At 36.9% G+C, this 26,207-nt stretch overlaps 1 protein-coding gene across 3 annotated transcripts in view; it reads right to left on the bottom strand.

Annotated features, from left to right (window-relative positions):
* LOC135225799 (uncharacterized) overlaps window positions 1-26,207 on the bottom strand; it is a 416,906-nt gene that overhangs the window by 60,429 nt on the left and 330,270 nt on the right. For all 3 annotated transcript variants that reach the window (XM_064265290.1, XM_064265289.1, XM_064265288.1), the window contains one exon: window positions 21,483-21,638. In XM_064265290.1, coding sequence (XP_064121360.1) covers window positions 21,483-21,638 — 156 coding nt within the window. The remainder of the gene's footprint in view (window positions 1-21,482; window positions 21,639-26,207) is intronic.

Below are 26,207 nucleotides of genomic sequence, written 5' to 3'. Positions count from 1 at the left end.
GGTATATTTTATATTTACGCAGTCTTAATAAGCCTCGTGACATCTTACAGACAGGGCACCGTTGGCAACAGGTAAGAGTTCCCAGTTCGTGAGGTTTAGGGGATAAGGAGGGGAAAACAGTGGTAGCAGTGGTAAAGGCTTTTTATATATCTTTCAAGCTGTAGGTACGCTCCGAAGGGACTGGTGACCAGTTAGAAATAGGGGGTTTCGTCTTTTTTTTTGGTAGGAAAAGAGGTTATTAATCATGTCACAGGCAACTCAGGGTCATTACTGCTGATTCGACAGAGAGAAGCTGTTCCTCAGACTTCCTCTCCCAAGCCAAGTCAGTTTGATTTCTTGAGATTACGGAATAAAGGTGTTTAAAAAAAACGTGAGGATGAAAAGTTTAATTTTCGACATATTAAAGTGTTTTGCAGTTCGCGCATATTTGCGGTGTATATGAATTCGGTTTACGGTCATATGAAGACGTAAGTGTATTTTCGGGTTTTTTTTCTTTCTTATTTTTTTTCTCTTTATATTTTGTGGATTTTCTTTACCCTTTTGTTCTTGTTCATGTTCCTTATATTTGTGTGTGGCGAACTTACCTGAGTGGGATTTTTGCAGCGAGTCACGCCAGAGAGAGAGAGAGAGAGAGAGAGAGAGAGAGGCGAGTTGGCTCGGAAACATCTTGCATTCTTTTTCTTTTCCTATCCCCTCCTTATTATTATTTTTTTTATTGTCATTTTTGTGGGGTTGATTTTGTGATTGGGGACGGGGCACTCTTACCTTTTGTTATCCATTATTGGGGGAAAATTTGTGTTGATTTTTCTTGATTGGGTTTAGTGTATATAAATACATTGATGTTATTGAGATCGGGGAAGTGTAGCAGAAAAAACAGCCTTGGGAAACAAGATAAAATGGCGGATGCTAAACCTACGACGCTACTACATCACGTGACGAACATTACTGCTGGGGTCAGCCCATTCAAAGGGATTGTGGATGGCGTATTGTCACAGCCTGTAAATATCTTCATAGAAGGAGTTAATAACTATTTAGCGGGAAAGAATATAGTAGACGATGTAGAGGCATTCAGAGAGGCAAAAGCTTTGCTAGATTTCAATAAGGGAGACCTCAGTCATAGGTCAAGGAGTTTCCAATCTACAAAATGTCATACCTGGACAGACTTGCAAGCATTTTTGAAAACAGCATATGGCTCAAAGGAACACGGATATATGGTGAGAGACCTTCGAGGTCTTTATAAACTACGGAAAGGCACTAATAGCCTTGTAGAACATAGTTCAAAGCTGTTTGACGCCGTGGCAGATTGGGTAGGAAAATTGAAAACATCTAAATGGGTTACAGGGGATAATCTCCCTCTAAATAATGTTCATAAACTGATCTATTTTTCCCTGCTCTTACACGAGGTACCCGATGCAATAGTGGATAGCTTTGATGAAAAGGTTGAGCCTACCTCAGACAAAGAATTACTTTATACCCAAATAGATAAACACAGGTCTAAATGTCCCACTGTAGATAGCATAATTTTTAACGGGACAGGCCCGAGGGATAGAATACAGAGAGACACGGAACTTTCTCCTCATTGTCTGTGCTGCAAAAGTTGAGTATAACAAAAGATCGATCGATCAAAAGCAACAGCAGTTGCGTTGTTTCAACTGCAATAAACCAGGACATCCAAAGAAATGTGTAGGGTTAAATAGTTTGGAATGTGTAAAAGTACTGATCATTATTGGCAGTCTTGTCCGTCTCAGATATGGAGAGATGCGAGGCTTGCACCTCAAGGTTGCTTGGATAATTATAATGTGAGAACTTCCCAGGCAGGTCAAACCAGAGGGCAAAGGGATCGGCGAAATTTTTGGAAGCCCGGTCAACAAAAAGGGTACAGGTGACTGGTATATGCCATTGTGGTCTCGTGGGGGACGCCCCAGAGCCCAAGCCTATAGTCTATGGAACAGTAGGGGATGTGGATATCCCGGTTTTTATAGAACACCGGGCGGAATCAATAAATCTAATGGACTATAATTTGTATCAATCTATGTTCTCCAATTACCCTTTGCAGCCCTCAACGGAGACGGTGTGTGATGTGCAAGCTCATAGATTAAACACCCTGGGTTGTGTTCAAATACAGTTTGCTCTCGGTGACAGAGTGTTAACAGAACCTTTTTTGGTAATAAAAGGAATTGCGTTAGGTAATAAAATCTTGTTGGGTCATCCTGCTTGTAAAAGACACAAGATTTCGATCCATGCGGGTGCTAATGGGATAACAATAGGAAAAACGGGTTATCTCATACCATATGAGGACGTGAATAGAATGGAGGACATGGAGGTTATTGAAAGAGGAGAGGTGCTCGGTGGTATTAATGGCGGTGATACGAGTGTTATGGGGAAAGGTAATGTTAAAACACACGTTGGTGATATGGGAGATGATTACGGGGGTTCTATCAGAGTTCATAGTGGTAACAATGATACTAACAATGCTGGTGATGATACTAATATGGATGTTATTTCTGATACTAACAATACTCGGGATAATACTGAGGGTGGTAATTTGTATGGGGCGGTGGCAAGGGGAGATACTAACCACAAATATAGAGGTGTTTTATTTGAAGATATTATGTTACTACCAGGTTCAAAGATTATGGTAAAAGTTAAATTGAAGGAAATGAGAAAACCCACAGATGTGTGTGTTATTGAAAACAGCGAAAAGCTCAGAAAAGTTGTTAGCACGGTATCGGTAAACAGTGTATCCAAGAATGGGGTTACGTGGGTGGAGCTATTAAACTGTAATGATACAGCTAGGAGATACCAGAAAAACACATATATAGTGGATTTCCAAGATTGGAATTGTGATAGTGGTTCTGTGGTTTTCGGAGGCAGAAATACAATCAAGGAAACGAACATTCTGAGAACATTTGGCTAATGCGGATTATAACGAACACGTTGAAGTGATAAGCAGGCTCTTGGCAGAATTTGGGGATACGGTAGCCTTGCAAGGTGATAAATTGGGGTTGACTAATGTGTTAGAGCATAAGGTAAATTTGGAGAGCAACTCAAAACCTATTTATATTCCTGCATATCGCATACCTTTCAAAATCAGAGAACAGGTAGAGAAAGAGGTTAATAGATGGGAAGAAGAAGGAATCATTAGACCCAGCGTGTCTCCTTACAACTTTCCCTTGTTAGCGGTACCTAAGAAAGACAGTTCGGTCCGTGTATGCGTCGATTTTAGACGTTTAAATGAGAAAACGATCCCTGACCGCTACCCAGTCGCATGCATACCAGATCTTTTTGTCAAAATTGGGGGACATAATATTTATAGCTCAATTGATTTGGCGCAAGGTTTCTTACAGGTCCCTCTCAGCGAGAGTAGCAAGGAATATACCGCCTTTTCAGTGCCTAAGGGACACTATGAATTTACGCGAATGCCTTTAGGTTTATCAGGTAGTCCAATGACTTTTACCAGGTTGGTGAACACAGTTTTGCACGGGTTATTGGGCAAAAATGTTTTTGTGTATATGGATGACATCCTGATCGCAACGGACACGATCGCGCAACACCTGGAAGTGCTTACAGAAGTACTTAGGAGGCTTAGATTAGTGGGGTTGAAAATCAAGCTAGCCAAGTGCTCGTTCTTGAAAAAGCAGATCACATATCTAGGTCACGTCATATCTAAGGAAGGGGTTAGAGTAAATGACGATAAAGTCAAAGCAATAGCGAATTTTCGCACCCCCAGATCAAAGAAAGAGATTAAGTCATTCTTGGGTATCGCTGGTTTTTTCAAGAGGTTCGTAAAAGGGTTTTCTAACATAGCAGCTCCCCTAACTGAAGTGTTGCGGGAAGACGTTCAATTTCAATGGAAGGAACCCCGGGCGGAGAGTTTTCAAAAGCTTAAAGACTCGCTAATGAATCCCCCGGTTTTGAAGTTTCCAGATTTTAAGGAACCTTTTACATTAGTGACTGATGCAAGCCAGGAAGGTATAGGTGCTTGCCTTATGCAAAAGTTTGATGGGAAATTTCATCCTATAGCTTTTTATAGCAGGAAGTTCAGGACAAAAGGCAGCAACGAGAAGTCCATGGCCACCATAGATAAGGAAGCCTTTGCAATTGTGTCGAGCTTAGTTCATTTTAAAATGTTACTGATGGGGAATAAAGTAGAAGTTCTTACAGACCACAAACCATTACTCGATCTTTTTAATAAACTCGATTTGTCTCCCAAAAGAGCTCGATGGTTTCTAACTATCACAGATTTTGATGCAAAGCTCAAATATATAGAGGGCAAATTTAATGTTGTTGCTGATGCTCTCAGCAGGAGTTTTCATGACGCGGAAGGTTTCCGAGACGCGCAGGTCACTAGCGAAGCCATACAATGGGATATACCTCTCATAGAGCTAAGGCAAGGTGAAGACGAGGTTTTAGCAGATGCAAAAGCATTTCTGAGAGGGGAATAGTCAAGAAACGTTATAGCTTGCCTTTTTCGGGTTTGGAGTCAGAAGGAAATCTGTTGGTTAGGAAAATTAAATATGAGTTGAGAAACAGTGAAAGTAAAGGAGATACGACACAGATCGTAATTCCGAAAGTCCTAATTCCAGTGGTTTTAGATATAGTTCATTGCAGGTTCGGTAGTCCTCACTTGGGAATAGAAAAAACATATGATGAGGTTCGTGCTAAATACATTTGGAAAAATATGGGTAAAGATGTGGAAAATTTCGTAAGGAATTGTGTGGTGTGCAACGCATGTAAACCTGCTAGGACAACGTCATGCAAATTAGGATCGTATCCTATACCAAGTAGGCCTTTTCAGAGAATACATATGGATGTCTTAGGGAATTTTTGTGAGTCTAGATATGCGAACAAGTACTTGCTAGTGATAATAGATGAACTTACAAGGATAGTAGAAATTTTCCCATTTAAGCATAAAACGGCCGAAGAAGTAGCCATAGCGTTTTTCAATGGTATCGTTTGCAGATATGGTTCACCCGAAGTTCTATTAACCGACAATGGGAGGGAATTTGTGAACAAAACCTTGGAGTGTTTAGCTGAAGTCATGGGGATACAGAAAGTAACAATTATTCCATACAGACCCGAGGCTAATGGGTTGTGCGAACGAGCAAACAGGAAAGTGCTCGAAGCGCTCAGAAAAACGGTAGGTGGTAATGATAGAAATTGACACCATGGTTAGCGATTCAATTAAAATGTCCCCATTTGAAGCTTTGTTTGGTTATCCAGCGCGAGGCATATTTGATTTGATAACTACGCCTCACCAGGGGGAGGATACGGTTGAAGCGCTGATATCCACAGCGAGAGAGAGACACGCATGTCTCAGCCGTAATCTCAAGTCCACAACCAGAGATATGGTTCAGAAGAGTATTAGTAAATCATCTGATCCCAAGATCAATGTCGGTGATAAGGTATTTTTAAAACTTAATGTGAGAAATGAGTTAAATTACAAACTAGGCCCGAAGTTTGAAGGTCCTTTTAAAGTCATTGAAGAGAAAATTGGAAATAGGGTTGTAGTTTTAAATGAACAAACAGGTCAGTCGAGGCTAACACATATCTCGAAATTGAAAAGAATTGGTTGTGGCAATTAATATATGATTGCGCAATTGCATTCATTTTTCCTTTTTTTTTCCTTGTTATCTGTTTTTGCAATTTGATGACAGAATGGCTTCACATTTTTTTTCCTTCTCCTTTACTTCCTTCTAATGTTTTTTTCTCTTATTATATGTAAATCTGCGGCGTTTTGGCGTAAGATTTCGGGGTTAATATTTTTCGGCAAATTTTTGCTTTAGCTGAGAAACGGGATGGTCTTTTTGGCGTGGGGTCAGTAATTAAATAGAGGAATTATTTATATCACCTGAGTGGTGTTATTATTAAGATGATGGTTTATGTATAATGAGATGGTTCTGCGGAGTGTGCTTACGAAGTTCAGTACTCAACATTTTTTTTTTTAGAGTCACGAGTTTCTAGCGTCGCGAGTCTGAATATGCTGCAATGCGAAGCACCTGACGTGTTCATAGGTGGGTTTCTTTTTTGCTAAGGTTGCTGTAAGGAATCCAGTTGCGAATCTTCCCTTTGGAATTGATTACTCGGGGATTTGCACTGTTTTCGGAGATGCTGATTATGGCATTTCACGAGAACATGTCATGTAAGGGGATTTTTTTTTTCTGGTCTTTTCTGGTCGATAGGGTTGCTGCGCTAGCAGATTCTGTAACGGTACACATTCCGTTTTGGGAAAAGAGGTTGAATTATATATGTTTTTTTTTTCTTTTCTTAACGTCGTCTGAGAAGATTAAACAACTGACAGCTTTCCTTTTCTTTTCTTTCTCGTTCTGTCAGATGCTGAAATATTGTTTAATCGTTGCCCTGGATTAGTGGCGCTTGCAAAGACGAAAGTACGCCTGGGTCCCAGAGTACTAATTGAAGAAGAAGACCACTTAGTGTGGTTATCATCTGATAAAGTTACGTTGAGCATTGAGTTCGAAAGTTTGGGTTCAGCCAGATTAGAACTCGAAGGATCGCAAAGCAGAGTCGAAGGACTGATAAACATGTTAGACGAACTTGAGACTACAAGAAACTTGTCTGCATCACTGGGACGTCTTTTAACGGAAATCAAAATAACTGCAAACAGGGTCCAAGGCAAGATCGGGGAAACACTCACTTGGGTCCAAGAGACAAAACCAGTTAGGGGGAGGGACCCGCCTAGAAGACAGAAAAGGGCAGTGCAGTTGTTGGCGGCGGGGGGTGTAGCTATTGCAGCCATAGCAGGAGTGGCAATAGCGAGTTTGGTGAAGGTTGGAATATTAGAGGTGGAACTCGCCGAACATGGGAAAGCTCTGAATTCTCTAAGAGGGAGAAATGAGAAATTAGAAAATGGATTTAATGAGTTGAGGAAATCAAGTAACATATTACATGTGACAGTAAAAGGGATCCGGGAAGACCTAGACATCACCATAACATTTTTCACTATACACACTACACTGTTGAATTTTGAAAAAGAAACAGAATCTTTGTTGAATGAGATGAAAAGTCAAGTGGAAGCAATTATAGCAGCTTTACAAGGGAAAATTTCGAGGGAAATGTTGCCGTTGGGAACTTTGGAGTCAACCTTAAAAGACGCAGCATATGAATGGGGATCAAATATAATTTTTATGGGGGAATTACTTCATAGATACTATTGGGTTTTAAAGGTACAGTTATCTGATAAGGGGTTACTTGTTGACATACCAGTTAGTGATAAAAAACCATTTCACAGTTATAATCTTAGCCCATTTCCTAGTTCTTTCCAGGGGACAGTAGTGGTTTGGACGGGGGTAGAGGTTATGTATATAATAGGTGAGGAATTCCAGTCCTCGGCAGGACTATGAACTGGGATGTGTGTTAGTTTATGATAGATATGTGTGTGAAAGTAGGATATTTACTCTTCGACGTATTGACCTGTCAGGTTGCGAACTAGAATGAGCTCACGAGGACTTACCGACTCATTGTGACTTTAGAGAATTCCCCGATCCATACTAAGTAATATCGACGGAGATAACGACAGCGGTCTTCTGCATCAGATGCAAGATTTCTACTATGTGCAACGGAGACAACAATTCGCTCGTTCTACAGGGATCCCAGCTGTTTGACAGTTCCTGCAGGTTTCTTTCAGATTTCTTCATGGTACTTAGTCGGCGTGTCTACAACTCGTCGATAAAGGTGTTTCACCGACACCTACATGGAAGCCATAAGGCGGTTCGAATCCCGCCTACAGTGGAGTCCGTTACAGTCCCGCCGCTCGAAGATAGTGGCGAAGATGAACCTTTTTTTTTCGATGACTGTTATACTATACCAATAGTAATGATCATGTTAGGCGCTATACTGATGGCCATTTGTGTGCTTAGAGTTCTTAAACTTTTATGAATTCGACGAAGCACAAGTGCTCCAGCAACGGAGGTGGCTCTAAGTCATGTGGTAAATTGATACATTGTGCATTAGTTGCCGATATGGTGTGCGACGGGAGTGCACTATTTTCTTTTTTGAGCCAGACTCTGGTTTTATATATATTGTAGGACGCTTGTGTGTCTGGTGGCTAGGCGGGAGCTAGCATGGGGTAGCCAAGCTCCTCTAGGAGGTGAAAAGAGGGGCAATGGCGAATAATATGTTTTATATGATAGTAAAGTCACATAGCTCTCCTCCCTTAGAGACAAGAGGTGGTGCACTGCGAGTTCACTTGGAGAAAAAGGTATTTGCTGAACAAGCAACTTGACTCAGAGATTGTTCCCCCGTTTGTGAAGCGTGTACATTCGTTTGTACGCGTATTACAGGCCTACTAGTTCAGGGTACTTGTGGAAGACGCATTCTTTGTGCAAACGAGAATAGATCAAGTGGTTGCTCCGAGTGTCGGGAGAAAACGCCCATCGAAAAGGTAGGACACATTCTATAAAAACTTAGAAAAACTGTTACCTTTTGAAAAGGAGAGAGAAGTGTGAAAATACTCTCTTTACGTAAATACTTTGAAAAGAGTGACGTGGGGGATGTCTATACACCTATTATCATTATTACAGATGGGTCCGATTCCATGGTTGATTAGAAACGGGAATCTCTAACCTGACTAATACGAGACAATATGACACTTTTGGGTTTGGGAGTGTAACCTTAGTCAGGATGGTAGAATATATAATATATATATTTAATGTAGCACGAAAGTCCACGTGAGAAGGCGAGCAAAAAACGGGACTTGGAACAAGTACTTTCGTAGTTTACTCTACATTTTGAAGTTCACACTGTGCACAAACATAGTTGACAGAGCTGTATATAAAAAAATTGAATAGTGGTGGGCGGAGTTACAGTTTCTTGATTCGGGCAGCATGTTCTTCAAACAGAGAGGAGCCAAAGAGGATCAGGGGCTAATCCAGGGTGGAGGTTAAAATTTCTGGTGCATGTGGCTTCAACGAACATAATTCCCAGAAGATTTCTTTTCTGATAGTCATTGGCCTTGCAGATTAGAGATGAATTATCCCAGTCATGGCATGGCCTGTCTTAAGCCAATGATCTGAAATGCCATTGTTTGTAAGGCCTCTTGAAAAAGGATATTTGAGTTGGGAAGATCTCTGTTTCAGTCCTTTTGATGTTTGTCCAATATAATTTTGATTACAATCTTTACAAGGGATATTGTTTGAATTGGACAGACAATTCTTAATCAACATAGTTCTTAAATAAATACTGAATTAATATCAATAGTTTTTAGAATCGGTATTGCAGATATGAAATTGTGTAAATATTTAGTTGAATTACTATCACACATCTTAGGTACTATTTCAAACTCTCTTTTACAAAATTCTGTTGATATCTGTTCTAGAATGTCCTGTATTAAATTATCCAATACAGATAAAATGACCAGTTTTGCTTTGACATCTGTATTCGCTAAAGTACCTATTGATGACTTACCTTTATAGCTATCATAAAATTTTGATTCATATAATTTAGAATTACCTACCAATTTCCTTATTTAATTGATAACCCTTTGTATAACAAATTGTAAATTCACCTTCAATGGCAACTTTTAGGAACAAATATTTTGCATGGCTATGGGAAACCCTCTTTCACCCTTCCTTCTAATATCTACATGGAATTTTTTCAGGCTAGGCTTATTCCAAGGAATCTATTCTCTGAGGTTCTTCGGGTAAGATATGTAGGTGACTGTTTATATATTGTAAAAGATGATGAAAATGTACCAGATTTCCTGAATACAATTATTAATCTTGCACCTGCCATAAAATTCACAATAGAATATGAAGAAAATAATTGAATCCCATTTCTGGATGCCTTAGTTATCAGAAATGATACTAACTTTTGCTTCAAAGTATACAGGAAACCAAAAAAAAAAAAAAAAAAAAAAATTGTGATATATCCATTCTTATTCAAACCAAGCTAAACAAATTAAGATATTAACATTAGTAGTATGTATCTTGGCGCACTTAGAATTTGTATTCTTGAATTCTTGGACGATGAGTTGAAAATTATTAACAGAATAGGAGATTCATTATGTCATCTTTCACATTTTTTTGAATTGTGTAAGAATAAGGCAAAGATGAAATATTACATTTCAACCATTGTTAATACAGAACTTAAGAATATTTTCTGTCTACCTTTCCACTCGAATAAAATATATGCAATAACAGTTCAAAAACTATTGATATTAATTTAGGGTTTAAATATAAAAACACTTTAAGTAAGAAATATGTTAATTGAAAATAGTCCGTCCAATTCAAACAATATTGTACACAGTATTCCTTGTAAAGATTGTAATCAAATTATATTGGCCAAACTTTAAAAGGACTAAAAAAGAGATGTTCTCAACACAAATATGCTCTTTCAAGAGGCCTAACAAACTTTGGCATTTCAGATCATTGGCTCAAGACAGGCCATGATATTAACTGGGATAATTCATCTATAATCTGCAAGGCCAACGACTATCAGAAAAGAATCTTCACTAGGAATTTTAACCTCCACTCTGGAATAGCCCTTGATCCTCTTTACATGTTCTTTCTGTTTGGAGAATATGCTGCCCAAATCAAGAAACTGTAACTCTGCACACCTCTACTCAATTTTGTATATAAAGCTCTGTAAACAGTTTGTACTCAGATTGAACTTGTAAGTGAAGAATAAACTACAAAAGTACTTGGTCCAAGTCCCATTTTTCACTCTCCTTCTTACATGATTTTTGTGATATATATTCTTATATGCTGTTGCTTTCGCAATGCAAATCTTCCCCTCAGTGACTGTATGAAGTTTTGTGAAATTATTTGCAATATTTTCATATTCCTTATTTTGCTTAGAGTTAATATGTTCTGATAATGTATGTTCCGATTTCGCATAACATAATTCAAAAGTTAAGAATAACAGAGAATGTGAAAAACGAGAGAGATTAGCATTGTCCATTCGAAGCAGGAAATTGCTGTCATCACTTGATGCCGCGTAGTTCCAATTTTTTTTTTTTTAAACAATCTTACGACACTTGTGACTTGTTTCAGACTTGTGTCTTGTTGAGAAACCACTTGAAGATTGCATCATCTTTTATAAGATCGTTCTAGAAGGCGTCTGCCTAAAACGTTTCATGTACGTCTGATACCTTCATTTCATATAAGTAGTTAGAAATGTTTTTGTATTGAAAACTATCTAGTATTACTGGTAAATTAACTCTTATATCTCTCGATTTGTCAAAAGACAATTTGTTGACTCGTAAACAGCGTAAATGATGACAATTACTTTCATTCAAGAAAATTCTTTAATCATATCTTTCATTTTAAAAGAGTTTTATTGTCTTAAATCACGTAATAATAAATGTTATTTATGATTGTAATCATAAATAACATTTATTTATGACTAAATACAAAGAGAATCTTTACGATATTAGCTTTCCCTTGTTGCCAAAATCGTTCGCTCAACCATTTTAAGGCCGAGGTCCACTGATCAGTTTCAATACTGCGAGAGCAAAATTTTTTCATTCTGATATCAGAGACCATACGCGTTAGTTGAGAGTCTTTCTCCCCCACTTCTCTCTCTCTCTCTCTCTCTCTCTCTCTCTCTCTCTCTCTCTCTCTTTCCGTATGAGAGAATTTGGCTTTACATTAATGTAAAGATTTTATACTTAGCGGGCAGTCACTCATAAATTTTAGATTTGGTATTTCTTAGAGTTATTTATATTGCTTAGTTCTTATTGTGGAATCTGAGCAGACATTGTACAAGTGTGCAACGACGCCGTTTTTAATACTATGGTGAATTTTTGGAATATGGTGAATTTTTGGAGCTAGCTGCAGAAGAAACATAATTGGTACCAAGGTAATGTGTTATTACAAGTTTTAAGTTGCAACTTAAAAACATTTACAGTGGTTTGGTGAAACTATTTCATTTTTTACACATTGCAAATTTTTTTTTGTGTTTAAGTCTTTTAAAGTGATGTTTTGTGCATCTATCCATTTTTCTTATTAAAGTGATTTTTTGTGTGCATTTATCCATTTTTCTCATTAAAGTGATTTATGTGTGCATTTATCCATTTTTCTGACATACGTTTGTTTTTTATATATTCTGTGTGATTAATGCTTCCTCAGTATTTTTGCAATTGTGGTATTTTCCACATTTTTGATGCGTTTGCATTTACATTCACAATTAATTTGATTAACTTAATTGTTTTCATTAATTAATCATTGCATATTTAACTGAGTTTAACACTTGTGAATTACTTTGCATTTACTTAGAATTCTTTTCAATTTTTGTTGTGGTTTAACACTTGTGAGTTAATTTTCAAATTCTAGTTATTAGTTAACAAATAGAATTTTCTTGAGTAATTTAATTGCTTGATTAATTAATTTCCTTGATTTTTGTGATAAATTAATTTTGATTAATTTTACTTAATAATTACTCAAGAATTAATTAAGCTTTTGTTGTTTTCAAGTAACAGTAAATTTCCCTGAGACCGGGAATTTCACTTATAAATTTTGAGTTTAATAATAAATTTTTGTAGTTAAAATTTTCATAAGTGTCTTATTTTTCAGCAGTATATTTAATTTGTTTAGGTAGAAGTATAGAGTGGTAATTGAGCCGTTTTCCTTCAATTTAATTGAAGTGAGTTAAGTTTTTTCCAGTGGTTTTGCACATGGTTTTTCCATTGTACTTCATAATATTTTCAGTACAATACCTTGCACTTGCTTCTGTAAATTCTCTGAATGTGTCTAGCTGAAGGCAAAGATAACAGCAGGCGACAATAAATTATACTTAAGCCAAGTTAAAAACTTAAGATAAAAATGTTCAATTGCAGTGTGATAGTAAATTGTATCGTACACTATTAACCTGGAAAAGTATTCAGACCTGTTAAATTTGTCAATCATATTTTCGCAGCTATTATCATTCGTACTGAAGCACTGTCCAGAGCACTTACACAAGCCATTACAAGATATTTATACTTTTCGACAGTCACATCTACGCGTAACACACATTTCACTACAACTGAATCTAATTAGATTTATACAAGACTCTGGCCCTAGGTTTTGGAATTGTTGGATAAGATTCTGTTGCTTTAAGCCATACAGAAGCCTGAAGATGTGTTCGCATGATGTGATGCCATAAAGTATCACTTGTTGGTGGAAGACGTTCTTGAGTGACTCCTTTAGAGAACAAAACGGCTCTTACTATATGTGTTGTCATAGCTTCAGGAACCTCGTATAACAAACACACAAATCCTTCCACCTCGGCTAAAGATTATTTTGATATGGGATCCTTCCCAAGGCCTAACAGATGTGTAGGATGATCCAGGTATACAGGTAATGCTGTCCTCTTTGTATGTCCAAACAAGAATGATGTGGTGTCCAAACCAGTGACAGCATGGAATGACAGCAATCCCTTTGCTGTTTGCTCTTCTTGAAAATTCCACCTTGATATAATGTCTTTCACAAGAATGTATACTTGGGTGCGTTGCTTGTTCCTGCTTTCATTATTACTTTTTTCATTATACCATTTTGTGCAATGAGGAGTAACATGACATCAGTATCTCGAGACCATACAGCAAATCTAAGTGACGTTATGTGGACACAATACAAGATTATTCTGGTGTCAGCTTTCTCTTGATTACTTTTAAGATAGCTGAGATCTAATTCAGCAAGAGGACATCGTCAACCTTCCGAAGGTCACCAGCAGTACTCACACACTTGTTTTCTGGAGCATATTTAAACAGTTCCCGAGAAAGAAAATGAGCAAGATCAGCTTATTCCTTAGGGCCACAGAGAAAACCATTCCACTCATGCGAAAGTTGAACCTCATCATGTTCTGTTAGTCGTCGGATTGGTTGGCTTTTTTGTCTTTTGAAGCTTGTGCCTTGCTTTTGAGATTCATGGTTATACCTGTCAAACACCTGGAAAAATGGTGACCATACTAATAAATTCTATCATCAATGACCAAGGTAGAATCATTAGTGACATCAAACTGGTCAGAGCAACATAGCATCCATTAACAAATGCTCCTGACGCTTCTCTAATCTCCCCTTGTTTCTTGCTGGGGACAAAGACCCTGGTAACACTCGTGCTTCCAGATTTCATCTAGGTCCACATCTCTTCCAGCAGCATAACAGATAACCAGCTTTTGTAGAACATTTCTGTCCACTTAAGTTTTTTTTTTTTTTTTTTTTTTTTTTTTTTTTTTTTTTTTACAGTCTGATTTTTTCACATCATAGAGCTTGAAAAATTTTGCCAGAATGCTCTTTTTCATTGGATTATGAAAACTTTTGTGTTGAGAAATATCCTCATCTAGAAGTAATCACTCTCTGATAAAAGATTGGAGGTGTTCCTGTCCAAGAATCTGTACATTTATTAGTGATTCCTCTATTTCTTCAGCTGCTCGGTCTTTGGTTGCTATGTCGACCGTTCATCTATTGCGCCCTCAGCAAACACAACATTCAAAAGCTTGCAATTTCTGAACAACTTTGAACTCGGCCTCCATGTCCTGATGACGCCTCACAATACCTGCTTCTTTATGAACTATGCTTTGACAAAGGTCAGTTCCATACGTTTGTTTTGGTGTCTTTTGCAATCTCTGAACCCACCTTGAAAGTGCTATCAGGTTTTTACATTTTTTTTCTTATCACGTTCAATCACTCAAGACTGATCAAGAGGCACCTGGTTGAATTGGCTTTTCCCTTTCTTACTACAAAATTACCATTCTCAAACTCTTTTTCTACCTCAGGAGTAAGCTTGTGTATTTGAGTAAAATAAATAGTTCCATTTTTGCATAACTGATGTGACCAAAGCAGTATCTTGAAGGAACTCGGATTTAGTCCCAGATACCATCTCTATCTGCCCCAGGTAAAATGCAAGAGAATACTGACTCATGAATTGCTCAAAAGCCTTTGTAGCATCTTGGAATGATTCAGTTCTTAAGAGTGATATCAGACTTTCATCTGACTCTTCATTTTTGCATTTCCAATTTTCTCCTTTAACTCATTGTTATGCCTCTCAAGGAAATGAAGGAGTTGTGGCATTAGAATTTCCCACATTTCTTGAAATGTTATTTTATGGGCCTTCATATCTTTCTCATAATTCTTCCCTGCTAAGACCTTTCCAGCTATCGTTTCACCAAGCAAATCATTTATCTATTATTAAGTTAATATGAATATTTTCAGCTATGCACTGTAAAAACTCAGTAAAATCTTCGAAATCAGTGGAAGCACTAAAAAAAAGAAAATAATAAAAAAAATGCTAAGATCAGTGTTCAATGTGCATAGAGACACGACATATTTTAGTTTCGACAATATTCTTCAACTGCCAGTTGGAGTGAAAACTTAGCCCTTCAATCAGCCACCATTTTGTTCTGGCTTTCACAGGTAAAAAAAGAAAAAAAGAATGTTACCCACCAGGTTATGGAAAAAGAGCTGGATAACAAATTATATTAAAAAATGCCGAACCCTTCATTAATTAAAATTTGGACCTAGACTAACTCACCCTTTGTTGATAATGTTTATTAAATCCACCTTAAATACGTTTTTCCCGATTTTCTATGAATAATTTTGGTTGAAAATATACACATGCCCTTAAGCTTTACTTTGTTATTATTTGATGTATACAATTGATGATGCAGAGTATGAGTAGGATTCAGGATGAGATTTTGGAGGGAATAAAAGTAAGGGTGACAGTTGAACATTTTCTTAAGGGTGAGAAAGTGTCTGCTTACTTGTTAGGTAGGGAGAAGAATGGATGCAGTGATCATAGCATTTCCAAAATAGTTTCGAAAGATGGAGAGTGTTTGAAAATACAGAGGGAATCTTAACTGTTTCAAAAGACATTCTGAAGTGTTTACCCCTGTCCAGGGTGAAAATCTATGATGGAATATTTTTTTAATGGATTATTTTTTACCCATTGGATTTAATAAAACGTTCTGAGGAGTCATAAAAGATGAGCTTCTTGACACGCTGAGATTTATTTATAACTGGAACTGGAATCATCAATTAAGTCAAAACAAAGGTAGTATTAAATTACTTGCTAAAAACGGAGACAGGCTGATATAGAAAGCTGGAAACCAGTTACCTTGCTTCACGCAGACTATAAAGTGTTTGCAAAGCTAATGAAATATAGGCTCCTTTGTAATGCCAGAGCTTATGCCAGATGGACAACACTGCCCTGCTACAAGCAGATCAGTAATAAACTGCAATAATACCACTCGAGATTTGTTTTTCTATACACAAGATACAAGGAACGATAAGTTTGTTAAGAGTCTCGAACATTTAGATTTTTTGCATCAGGTACTATTGAGTAAATTTGGTTTTTCTCAAAGATTTATTGATATAAAGATATTGTATAAAAAGTATGAAAGCAGCATTTGCATAAATGGTAATTTGGGTGATTCCTTTCGTGTGATTCGCTCAGTAAGACGAGGCTGTCTTTACAGACAGCCATGATATAGAAACAACAGGTAGTCCCATGCGCATTGCGAAAGTCCGGTGTATTTTTATATAACCGGTCGAAGCGACAATTTACTTGTGTAAACATAGGGATAATTGCCTTTGTTACACTTTGAAGTGCGATTTGATAAATATCCCTCTACAGACTTCAGCCATTACTTTCGTATTTTAGCCCTGGTGATGAAGCCGTGCTTTGCAACGTTGGCTGGAAATACAACTCGAAACCATGCTTGAAACATGCATCGCCTGTGTGTGTGTATATATATATATATAGTATAGATATAGATATATATATATATATATCTATATATATATATATCATATATATATATTCTATATATTATATAAATACTATATAATATAGATATATATATATTAGATATATCTATATATATATATATTATATATATATATAATATCTATATTAATATATATATCTATCTACTATATATATATATATATATATATAATATATCTATATATAGATAGATATAATATATATATATATATTATATATATATATATATATATATATATATATATACTATATATATATATATATATATATAGTATATAAATATATATATTATATATAGATATATATATAATATTATATAGATATATATATAATATATATATATATATATCTAATAAAAGGAGCCCATAAAAACACCAAAATGTAGAGAGAAAAGTACTATATTTCAGAGACTGCTGTCTCTCTCTTCAGGTATATGAATGAGAAAAGTTTACAGAAAAGGTGGTATTTATACCAAGAGATTCGTCCACAAGTAAGCCAATTTAGGTCACCCCCGCTGATAATCTTCCTTTAATCTTCTTAAGCGTTGGTTGAATGAACACTGCGTCGACGATGTCCGATGTCCAATTCCCTTTTGAGATGTTCATTACCTGCTTCTCTTTTATTAAGCCCGATTCCATCATTTGACTCTTGTACCGGCAGTTGCTGCTATAAATTACACGTGACATATCCCCTCCAGAACGTTCCCACAGAATTTTTTCGGAAAGTAAGATTAATTGGCCAAGACAAAAAGAGTATTGAACTATTAGAGAAATTTAAAGTAATTAATCCTAAATTACCCTACTTTTATGGTCTTCCCCAAACTCACAAAGACAATCTTCCATTTAGACCCATCGTTTCATGCGCCGGAGCTTTCAATTACAAAATTTCTAAATGGTTAGCTGGCCTCCTTTCTCCTTTTTTAGGCACTTTTTCTCCCAGTCACATCAAACATTCGGAAGACTTTTGTCACAAATTCAGAGAAGCACATATACCACTTCACAACATAAAACTTTTAAGCCTGGACGTAGACTCCCTATTCACAAAAGTACCAGTACAGGACGTTCTTCAGTTTTTAAGGGAAAAATTATCCCCCTATTCAGATCATTTCCCTTTGGCACTTGACAAAATAATAAAGTTAGTTGAATTATGTGCATCTAATAACGTATTTTCATTCGGGGAATCATTCTACAAGCAAAAATTCGGGTGTAGTATGGGTAGTCCTTTAAGTCCTATTTTAGCCAATCTGTACATGGAATACTTTGAAACTACAGTAATAAATGCAATAAAACCCAAAAACATGCTGTGGATGAGATACGTGGATGACATACTAACATTTTGGGATAATAAGTGGGGTAATTTTAATGAATTCCTCTCAAAATTAAACGCATTAGTGCCCAGCATCAAATTTAAAGTTGAATGGGAAACAGACAACAAAATTCCTTTTCTTGATGTTTTAATAATCAGAGACACGACAGAATACAAATTTACCATATACAGAAAACCAACGTTCTCACTTTCATATATTCACTACTTTAGCTATCATGACAATACTATCAAGACAGGTGTAGCTAGCAACCTATTCTTAAGAGCCTTACGAATTTGTTCCCCAGATTTCCTGGAAAAAGAATTTGAACTAATTCGCAAGCAACTTTCATCTTTAAAGTATCCTGACCATATAATTGAGAAAGCAATTAAAAAACAAAAGCAAACGTAATTTTCTACCGACCCCCTAAAGACAAGACCAGAGACACACCCAACAATGAAATAAAAATTCCACCTGGAGACGATTAAGAGAGTAACTCACACCTTGGGAAATCCAACCCTTTGGCATTTACCTACCCAAATACCTTAGCCAAATCCCTGATTAACGTCCAACAAAAGACATCGCCCAAAGACTCTGGGGTATATGAGATCCCATGCCAGGACTGTGACCAATCTTACATCGGATTTACAGGTAAATCACTTCCCCAGAGATTAATACAACACAAACGGTCAGTTAGGTATGGACAACAGAACTCGGCTATTTTCAACCATATAAATGAACATAACCATAGAATAAACTGGAATATGTCACGTGTAATTTATAGCAGCAACTGCCGGTACAAGAGTCAAATGATGGAATCGGCCTTAATAAAAGAGAAGCAGGTAATGAACATCTCAAAAGGGAATTGGACATCGGACATCGTCGACGCAGTGTTCATTCAACCAACGCTTAAGAAGATTAAAGGAAGATTATCAGCGGGGGTGACCTAAATTGGCTTACTTGTGGACGAATCTCTTGGTATAAATACCACCTTTTCTGTAAACTTTTCTCATTCATATACCTGAAGAGAGAGACAGCAGTCTCTGAAATATAGTACCTTTCTCTCTACATTTTGGTGTTTTTATGGGCTCCTTTTATTAGATGGAATTCTGTTGTTACAGAACATTTTTTACCAGTCATATATCTATATATTATATATATATATATATATATATATATCTATATATATATATATATATATATATATACATATATATCTACACACACACACACAGTGGTGTGCATGTGTGGGTATCATATATATATATATTCATATATATATATATATATATCATATATATATATATATATATATATATATACACACAGGTGATGCATGTTTTTTTTCAAGCAGTTTTCGAGTTGTATTTCCAGACAACGTTTCAAAGCACGGCTTCATCACCAGGGCTAAAATACGAAAGTAATGGCTGAAGTCTGTAGAGGGATATTTATTAAATCGCACCTCAAAGTGTAACAAAGGCAATTATCCCTATGTTTACACAAGTAAATTGTCGCTTCGACCGGTTATATAAAATTACACCGGAATTTCGCAATGCGCATGGTACTACCTGTTGTTTCTATATCATGGCTGTCTGTATATATATATATATATATATATATATATATATATATATATTATATATATATATACAGGAGGACAAAAAGGAGGTGATGCATGTTTCAAAAAATGGTTTCAAGTTTTATTTCCAGCCAACGTTTGAACCAGTGACGGTTCGTGGCTACCATTCCTAGGGGGTGCTGTTTATTACAATTTTTTTTTTTTTCAAATTCCTTGATATTAACTGCATAAACACACACACACACACACACTTTCTCTCTCCCTCCCCTTTGTCTCGCCTCTCTCTCTCTCTCCCGCTGAGGAAGGTAGCCGAACCGCTACAGAAAGTTACTATTTTGAATTTTACTCATTGACATTAATGTGGCTATAATTTTTTCCCACTTACTGCAACTCGCTACTGAGTTGATTATCCTGCATTACATATCATCAGCGTCGTCACTAATTTGATCACTAACACTAATAGTAGATAATGATTTAGCTCTGACGAATTTCAAAACATACCTCCCTCTAACAGCTAGACTAACACTACTCGGGAGGGCAGTGCTCCCCTCCCCTCCACGCGCAGGCTGGCTACCGCATTATCACCCTGCTAGCAAAATTAGAACTGCTGAGCACCGCAGTTTTACATATTGTTTTAATTCATTTGCTCTTTTTTTGCAAAAACAAGAGAATGTTAATAATTTTTAAAGGATTATTGATAACCTATACTTAATTTCTCATATTCACGTATATATTCATAATTTTGTGCATATATATGAAATCTATAGGGGGTGCTGCAGTTCCACAGTGCCTACTGATGAGCCGCTACTGAACGTTTCGAAGCACGGCTTCTTCACCAGGGCTAAAATACAAAAGTAATGGCAACAAACATTAATGTTAAGAATAGATGCTAAAAACCGAATCATAAAGTTAGAACCAACCGAAAGTCTCAAAATATGGAAACAGCCAAAAAAAAAAAATAATAATAATATTCAAATTCCAAAACTGGTACCTTCTTGGTTTCAAACAAAGAAACACATGTTCATGATTTTTCTGGAAACGTCGTTTATTTTTTCTGTTCAGGATGATGTACGAGAGGTAATTTTCACATTATAAGAGATATCTGAGATAGGCAATATAGGCGCTGGCCTAAGGTGCAAGTGCTATATAATGAAAAAATGCTAAGAACGTTATTTTGGTCTTAATGCTTTTAATCAGAAATATTTGCTTTTAGTATCTGAACGTAGCTTTGCTTCTTTGATGGAACAATGATTACAGTAGAATCGATGTAGTTATATTTTGTAAATCAACACTTTTGCATATGCTCTTATGTTCTTCCAAAAATCCAAATTTAAAGCACCTTTGAACTAGAAACCTCTAAATTGGTAAGCATGAGAAACATTCGGGAACGAATATTTTACATTGTATTAATTTGGAAAAAAAAATACTCGTTATGTGGGAGAATTATGGCTATGGCCTACCTTTGGAAGCAATAATGCTTCGTTATCATTCTGGTTTCCCTTTCTGATGTTGTGGGCTTCCACGGTAGATATCACAATAGAAACAAAACTATCTACTCTTTCTTTAAGCTGCTCGTCTGAATTAAGGCTCGTCATCTTGTAGAATAAGTGTTTCATCTCTCTCTCTCTCTCTCTCTCTCTCTCTCTCTCTCTCCTCTCTCTCATCTCTCTCTTCTCTCTCTCTTGTGATGTAAAGTCACTAGACACCCAGATTATTTACAACACACACATTGCCTTTAAGCATATCCTTCTATACTTAAAATGGTTTAAGATTAGCAATAGAAATATCAGGTATGTCTATAGTTAATTTTTAATCTTTAGGGGCATTATTAGCGGTTAATTGCTTGTTAAAGGGAACCTTAAGGGAAGTAGTATTGTCATACCTTAGAGGGGATAGCCAAATTGTTATTAAACTGATTCTGTTGTCTGCTGTCATATGTCTCCACCGCTGCAGTTATTATATCGGAAACAAAACGCCACACTTTTTCCCTGAGCTGCTCATCTGAATGGGGGTCCGATATGGGCTGGTTCTCTTCGTCCTGGGGAGTAATGGGGTGGCCTGGTCTTTAATTCCTTTTTGCAACAATGGTCTGTCTGTCTGCCTATCTTTCATATTTAAAAAAAAAAACTAACATTATTGCAAGTCCTTAAATGTACTTATGACTAGGTAATCTTTAGAATGGGGATTTTGGTGTTTTGCTCGTCTAATTAATTCCCACAAAATATTGCCATCATTTTCATCGGCACTTCACTACCTAACTTTTTGTTAATCAAAGAAAACATATATGCGCATAAAATTACTTTCTTTCTTAACATTTTCTACTGAAAACCCTTTTCGACAGTCAACTGACTAAAGCCAAGAGGACTCTTAAGGGAAACCAGCCCTCAAAGAGGCACAAGTTGCAGGAAAGGGTGATAAATAATTAAGCATGAGGGAACAGAAAATAGAACCGACCCACCTGAAACTCAGGAAACGTTAGCAGAAAGCATGAAATAAACTTGCCACTTGCTTGAAAATTTGGAGATCAGAGGACTACAGAATTGCTCTAGCAAACGATGCCACATTTTAGTTACAGCCAGAATACCACTCTTAGCAAACTGAGTAGTATTAAATCTTATACTAGAAAATGTCACACAGTTTCCAACAGCAGTCTGCCTAGTGTTGATTGCAAAATGAGGTAGGTTAGGTAAAGAAGAGGGCATATATTATGATGTTTTTCATTGTAGTACGTTTTGCGCAACTAACATGATAATCTCACTTTACGTCTCTACCACAAGTCAACATTGAGAGTTGGCAAATAAACGGCACATCCACACAGGTGCTTAAACATACACTTACTCATGTAAACAACATATTACTGAATAAACTGTTAACATGTTGCAAACTGTTGTGTCCATGTAATAATGGCAGCAGAGGTTGCGAACATGCTTGAAGCTTCGAAGTGGACGAGACAACACGAGTGCTTGGAGGCGTGTGCTTGAAAAGGCGTTCTGCACATGTAAAAATATATATTTACGGTCAAGCTTTAAGGGTATTAAGATGTGTTGTGTCTCCAGATACTACTGCTGCAAAAATACTTGTATACACATTTTGCCGGTAGTAAGCATAGTGCGATGCGAGTGTCGACATCGCTCCTATGAACATGTTCGCAACATTATTGAATCATGTTTCCAAACAACTTTCTCAATACTGTTACAAACACGCATCAAGGCATGCTAAAATCAGTGTTCACAACATAGGCTTGAGCACCCACGTGGACGTGCCTTAAGGGTATCGGCCAGGGGAGGGGGTTGGGTTATCATGAGCTATTGTAATGAAAATGACAGTGCTGATTTAGTGTTTTAAGGAATGTGTACAAAAAAGTTTTCTTTAATAGGAAAAAAAAAATAATACTAATAATAAATAGCACCAAAAACAAACAAAGGAATTATATTAATCTGTAACGCACATAAAAATGAAAAATTAACATGCGAAATTATTCCCAAATAATTACTGAATATAATGCTTTTCAAAGTATTCAAATCTATTCATCAATAGCTGAGCAATGGAGATTTGAATGTACAAAACTAATGTTTTCAGAAAACGCAGTCAAAGTTGGTCTGTCACACTCAAAGGTGTCTTGAAAAACCTATCTGCCACCTGGTCCCCTCTTTTTCCGATGTTATTCCCTCTAATATAATAAAGACTAGCTGGTTATGAACTTCTGTCAACAACTACGAACACGAGTAGCCCTTTCACACTATGTTGCACGTAAAAGTGGCACGATGTCGCACCTACTTGCGGCTAGCAGTCGACTATTATCTCAGATGTACCTTTTCACACTATATCGGTCCGGCATCGCATTACAGCCGGCAGACCCCACTGGACATGTGCGGTGCTGCACCCAGACGCGATTGCAATTGGCCATTGCTTTCAAAACGTGTCTTCACACTATGCGATTTTTCTTGCATATACGGGCGGCAGTAGTAGGCTTCCACTGCTTCTGGTGATTGCCTGCATTGGGTTTTGAAATCATTTGAGGGATATAGACAGTGTTATTCCCGTTGATGAATAACAACTGGTTCCATGCAACAAAAAAACACCATATAATAATAATAATAATAATAATAATAATAATAATAATAATAATAATAATAATAATAATAATAATAATAATAATAATAATAATAAGTAGTAGTGTTATTGGTAAATAAGAAAGAACTAGAGGTATGGATAGCTTAAGTATCTACTACTGAGAAATGATTTACTAAATGATTTGCTGTTTTTTTCATTTAGGTTGTGAACAAAATTAGTGCACAGATTTTTCGCGATAAAGAACTCCACCTTCAGGCCTTAACATTCTCTCCAATTTTCCCCAGTGGCGGCAGAAATTTCGCAAATGTTTTTGAATCTATTTTTTATTCCACTTAATTTTTCTCCACCACAAACAGTTATTTGATGTTGTGCTTTTTTATTTAGTAGTTTATCGAGTTAGTCGCATGGTGGAAAAGTCGAAATCGAACTATATAAAATGACTAGTTGGCAGCACTATATAAGTGGGAACACAAGTTAGCTTGAGATAGGACATAAGACTAAGTCGGGTCTGAGGGTCGTCCACCTAAATGTTTCCACCAAGCGACCATAACTGTGAGTACTTATAGAGAAATATTCATTACTTAGCTCGGGCATTTGTTTAATATGTTATTAAATTATCAGTGATCTCTGTGCCGAGGAGATTTTCATGTTATTGTCAATGATAAACTATATTTCAAGTGATAAATTTCGTGTTACCTGTGCGACCACGAGGTCACTCTTTTCTTTTTGTCTTGATACCATAGTGGCTGGATCTGCCTGAATTGTGTAAATATTTGGATATAAGTGTGGTAATGAGAGTAGGTATATTTTTCCAATAAAATTTGTAAATTAACAACACAGTTCTTTTGTCTCTGTGTACGGGCTGGTGACTTTCCTTGTCGGTAAATCTATTGCCCCCTAACATCGGGCCAGAGAACTTTGCGACATTTTTTTGGTCCTTCGAATAACAGATAGATTTAAGTAGCCAGTGCCCGAGCAACGACGAACGAATTGTGGTGTTTAATGTACTTTAATATACTTTTGTTAATGCACTCACAGTTACCTTCGCACCTCCAGCCGATCGAGGGGGTTGGAAATTGAGGTTCACCACAAACCAGGTGGGTTAATAACTACCCTACCTTCTGGTATAGGCGATATCATCTCGTTGTCGTATATCTAGGGGCGCAACGATTTGGCCCACGAATCTGCGGTAGAAATATGGGGTAGGGTGAAGGCCTTCCAAGACAGAATAAGAGAAATAATCATAACAGTAGCCATGTGCAACGCGGAAGAGAGGGAATACACTGAAGCAATTCGTTTCGGCATTTTCCCCAATGAATATAACGCTAGAGTAAGAGTCCTTAACACTCAGGTTAGGAGGTATTGCACTAGACATAGATGTCACGGAGTTCGTCATTTACTGATGAAGCCTGTAAGCTATAGACAGGGAAGAAAGTCTGATACAGTTCATTTTGACACACATGTGCGTTGTGCATTTAGTAATTGTATCATGAGAGTGATTCGTAGCAAGAAAGCCCGTCAGAGTCCAGGAGGCACAAGGGAACCTTATGGACTCGCATAACCCATATATCAAAATTTGGTATATTGTATCTTAGCTGACGAGCAACAGCTCAAGGAACTGTACTTGAAGAGTGCAGTCAAGTTCGAACCCGCACTGGAAAGTAAGATACTAAAAACACTGGATGAAGCCAGTCAAACGATCCTCCTGCTCATCAATAGAATCAGTACATTAGCCAGTGTAGCGCAGCCAAAAACACATGTACTGAAACTTAAAGAGCTTCCTTTGCCCATGTTCAATGGCGAAAAAAGCGAGTTCACCACTTTCAAGGAACTATGCGATCTTCATGTGCATCAGCTAACAATTGTTTAAAGTATCCAAATATTGCATCCAAGAAACACCAACTTATTTTGAACAAGAAATGTTTTAATTGTTTCACTTCTGGTCATGCGAGTAAATAGTGCAGTAGCAAAAGTAACTGCAAATTGTGTGATGGACGCCATCACAGTTTGATCTGCGAGAGAGAGAGTAATCAGTCCAGATCCATTGTGCACACTGTCAACCATTCCAACTCCTCGTCCTCTGCCAGACCATCTCATGTTGTTTCCCAACCCGTTAAAAGTCACTCATCTCACAACAATGTAAACAATCGACTCCTGCCTAACGTATAGAAAGAAAAGCCTTGTGTTAATGCTAAAGTTGTTAAAAATCAACATTCTGATGAACTACCAGCCACCTTGTTGCCCACTGCTACTGCAATGATATACAGTTGTGATCAACCATACAAAACGTACGTGTTTCTTGACACCGGTAGTCAGAGAAGCTTCATTTCAAGTGGGTTGGCTAAGAAATTTAAGTTACCTGTAGTAAAACGCATTGTCTTAAACACTGCACCCTTTGGTTCCCAAATTATAAAGGGAGAATTTGACGTTGTTTCTTGCCGTTTTCATATGGGACCAAGAGTCATTAAAGTAAATTTAGTTGTTCATGACGATGTTAATACCCCCATTCACAACGTGGGTTTGTGCAACATAA

This window comes from Macrobrachium nipponense, chromosome 13, assembly GCF_015104395.2.
Source record: "Macrobrachium nipponense isolate FS-2020 chromosome 13, ASM1510439v2, whole genome shotgun sequence".
Lineage (NCBI taxonomy): Eukaryota > Metazoa > Arthropoda > Malacostraca > Decapoda > Palaemonidae > Macrobrachium > Macrobrachium nipponense.
The sequence above is the reverse complement of the archived record's forward strand: the minus strand, read 5'-3'. Positions and strand labels throughout refer to the sequence as shown.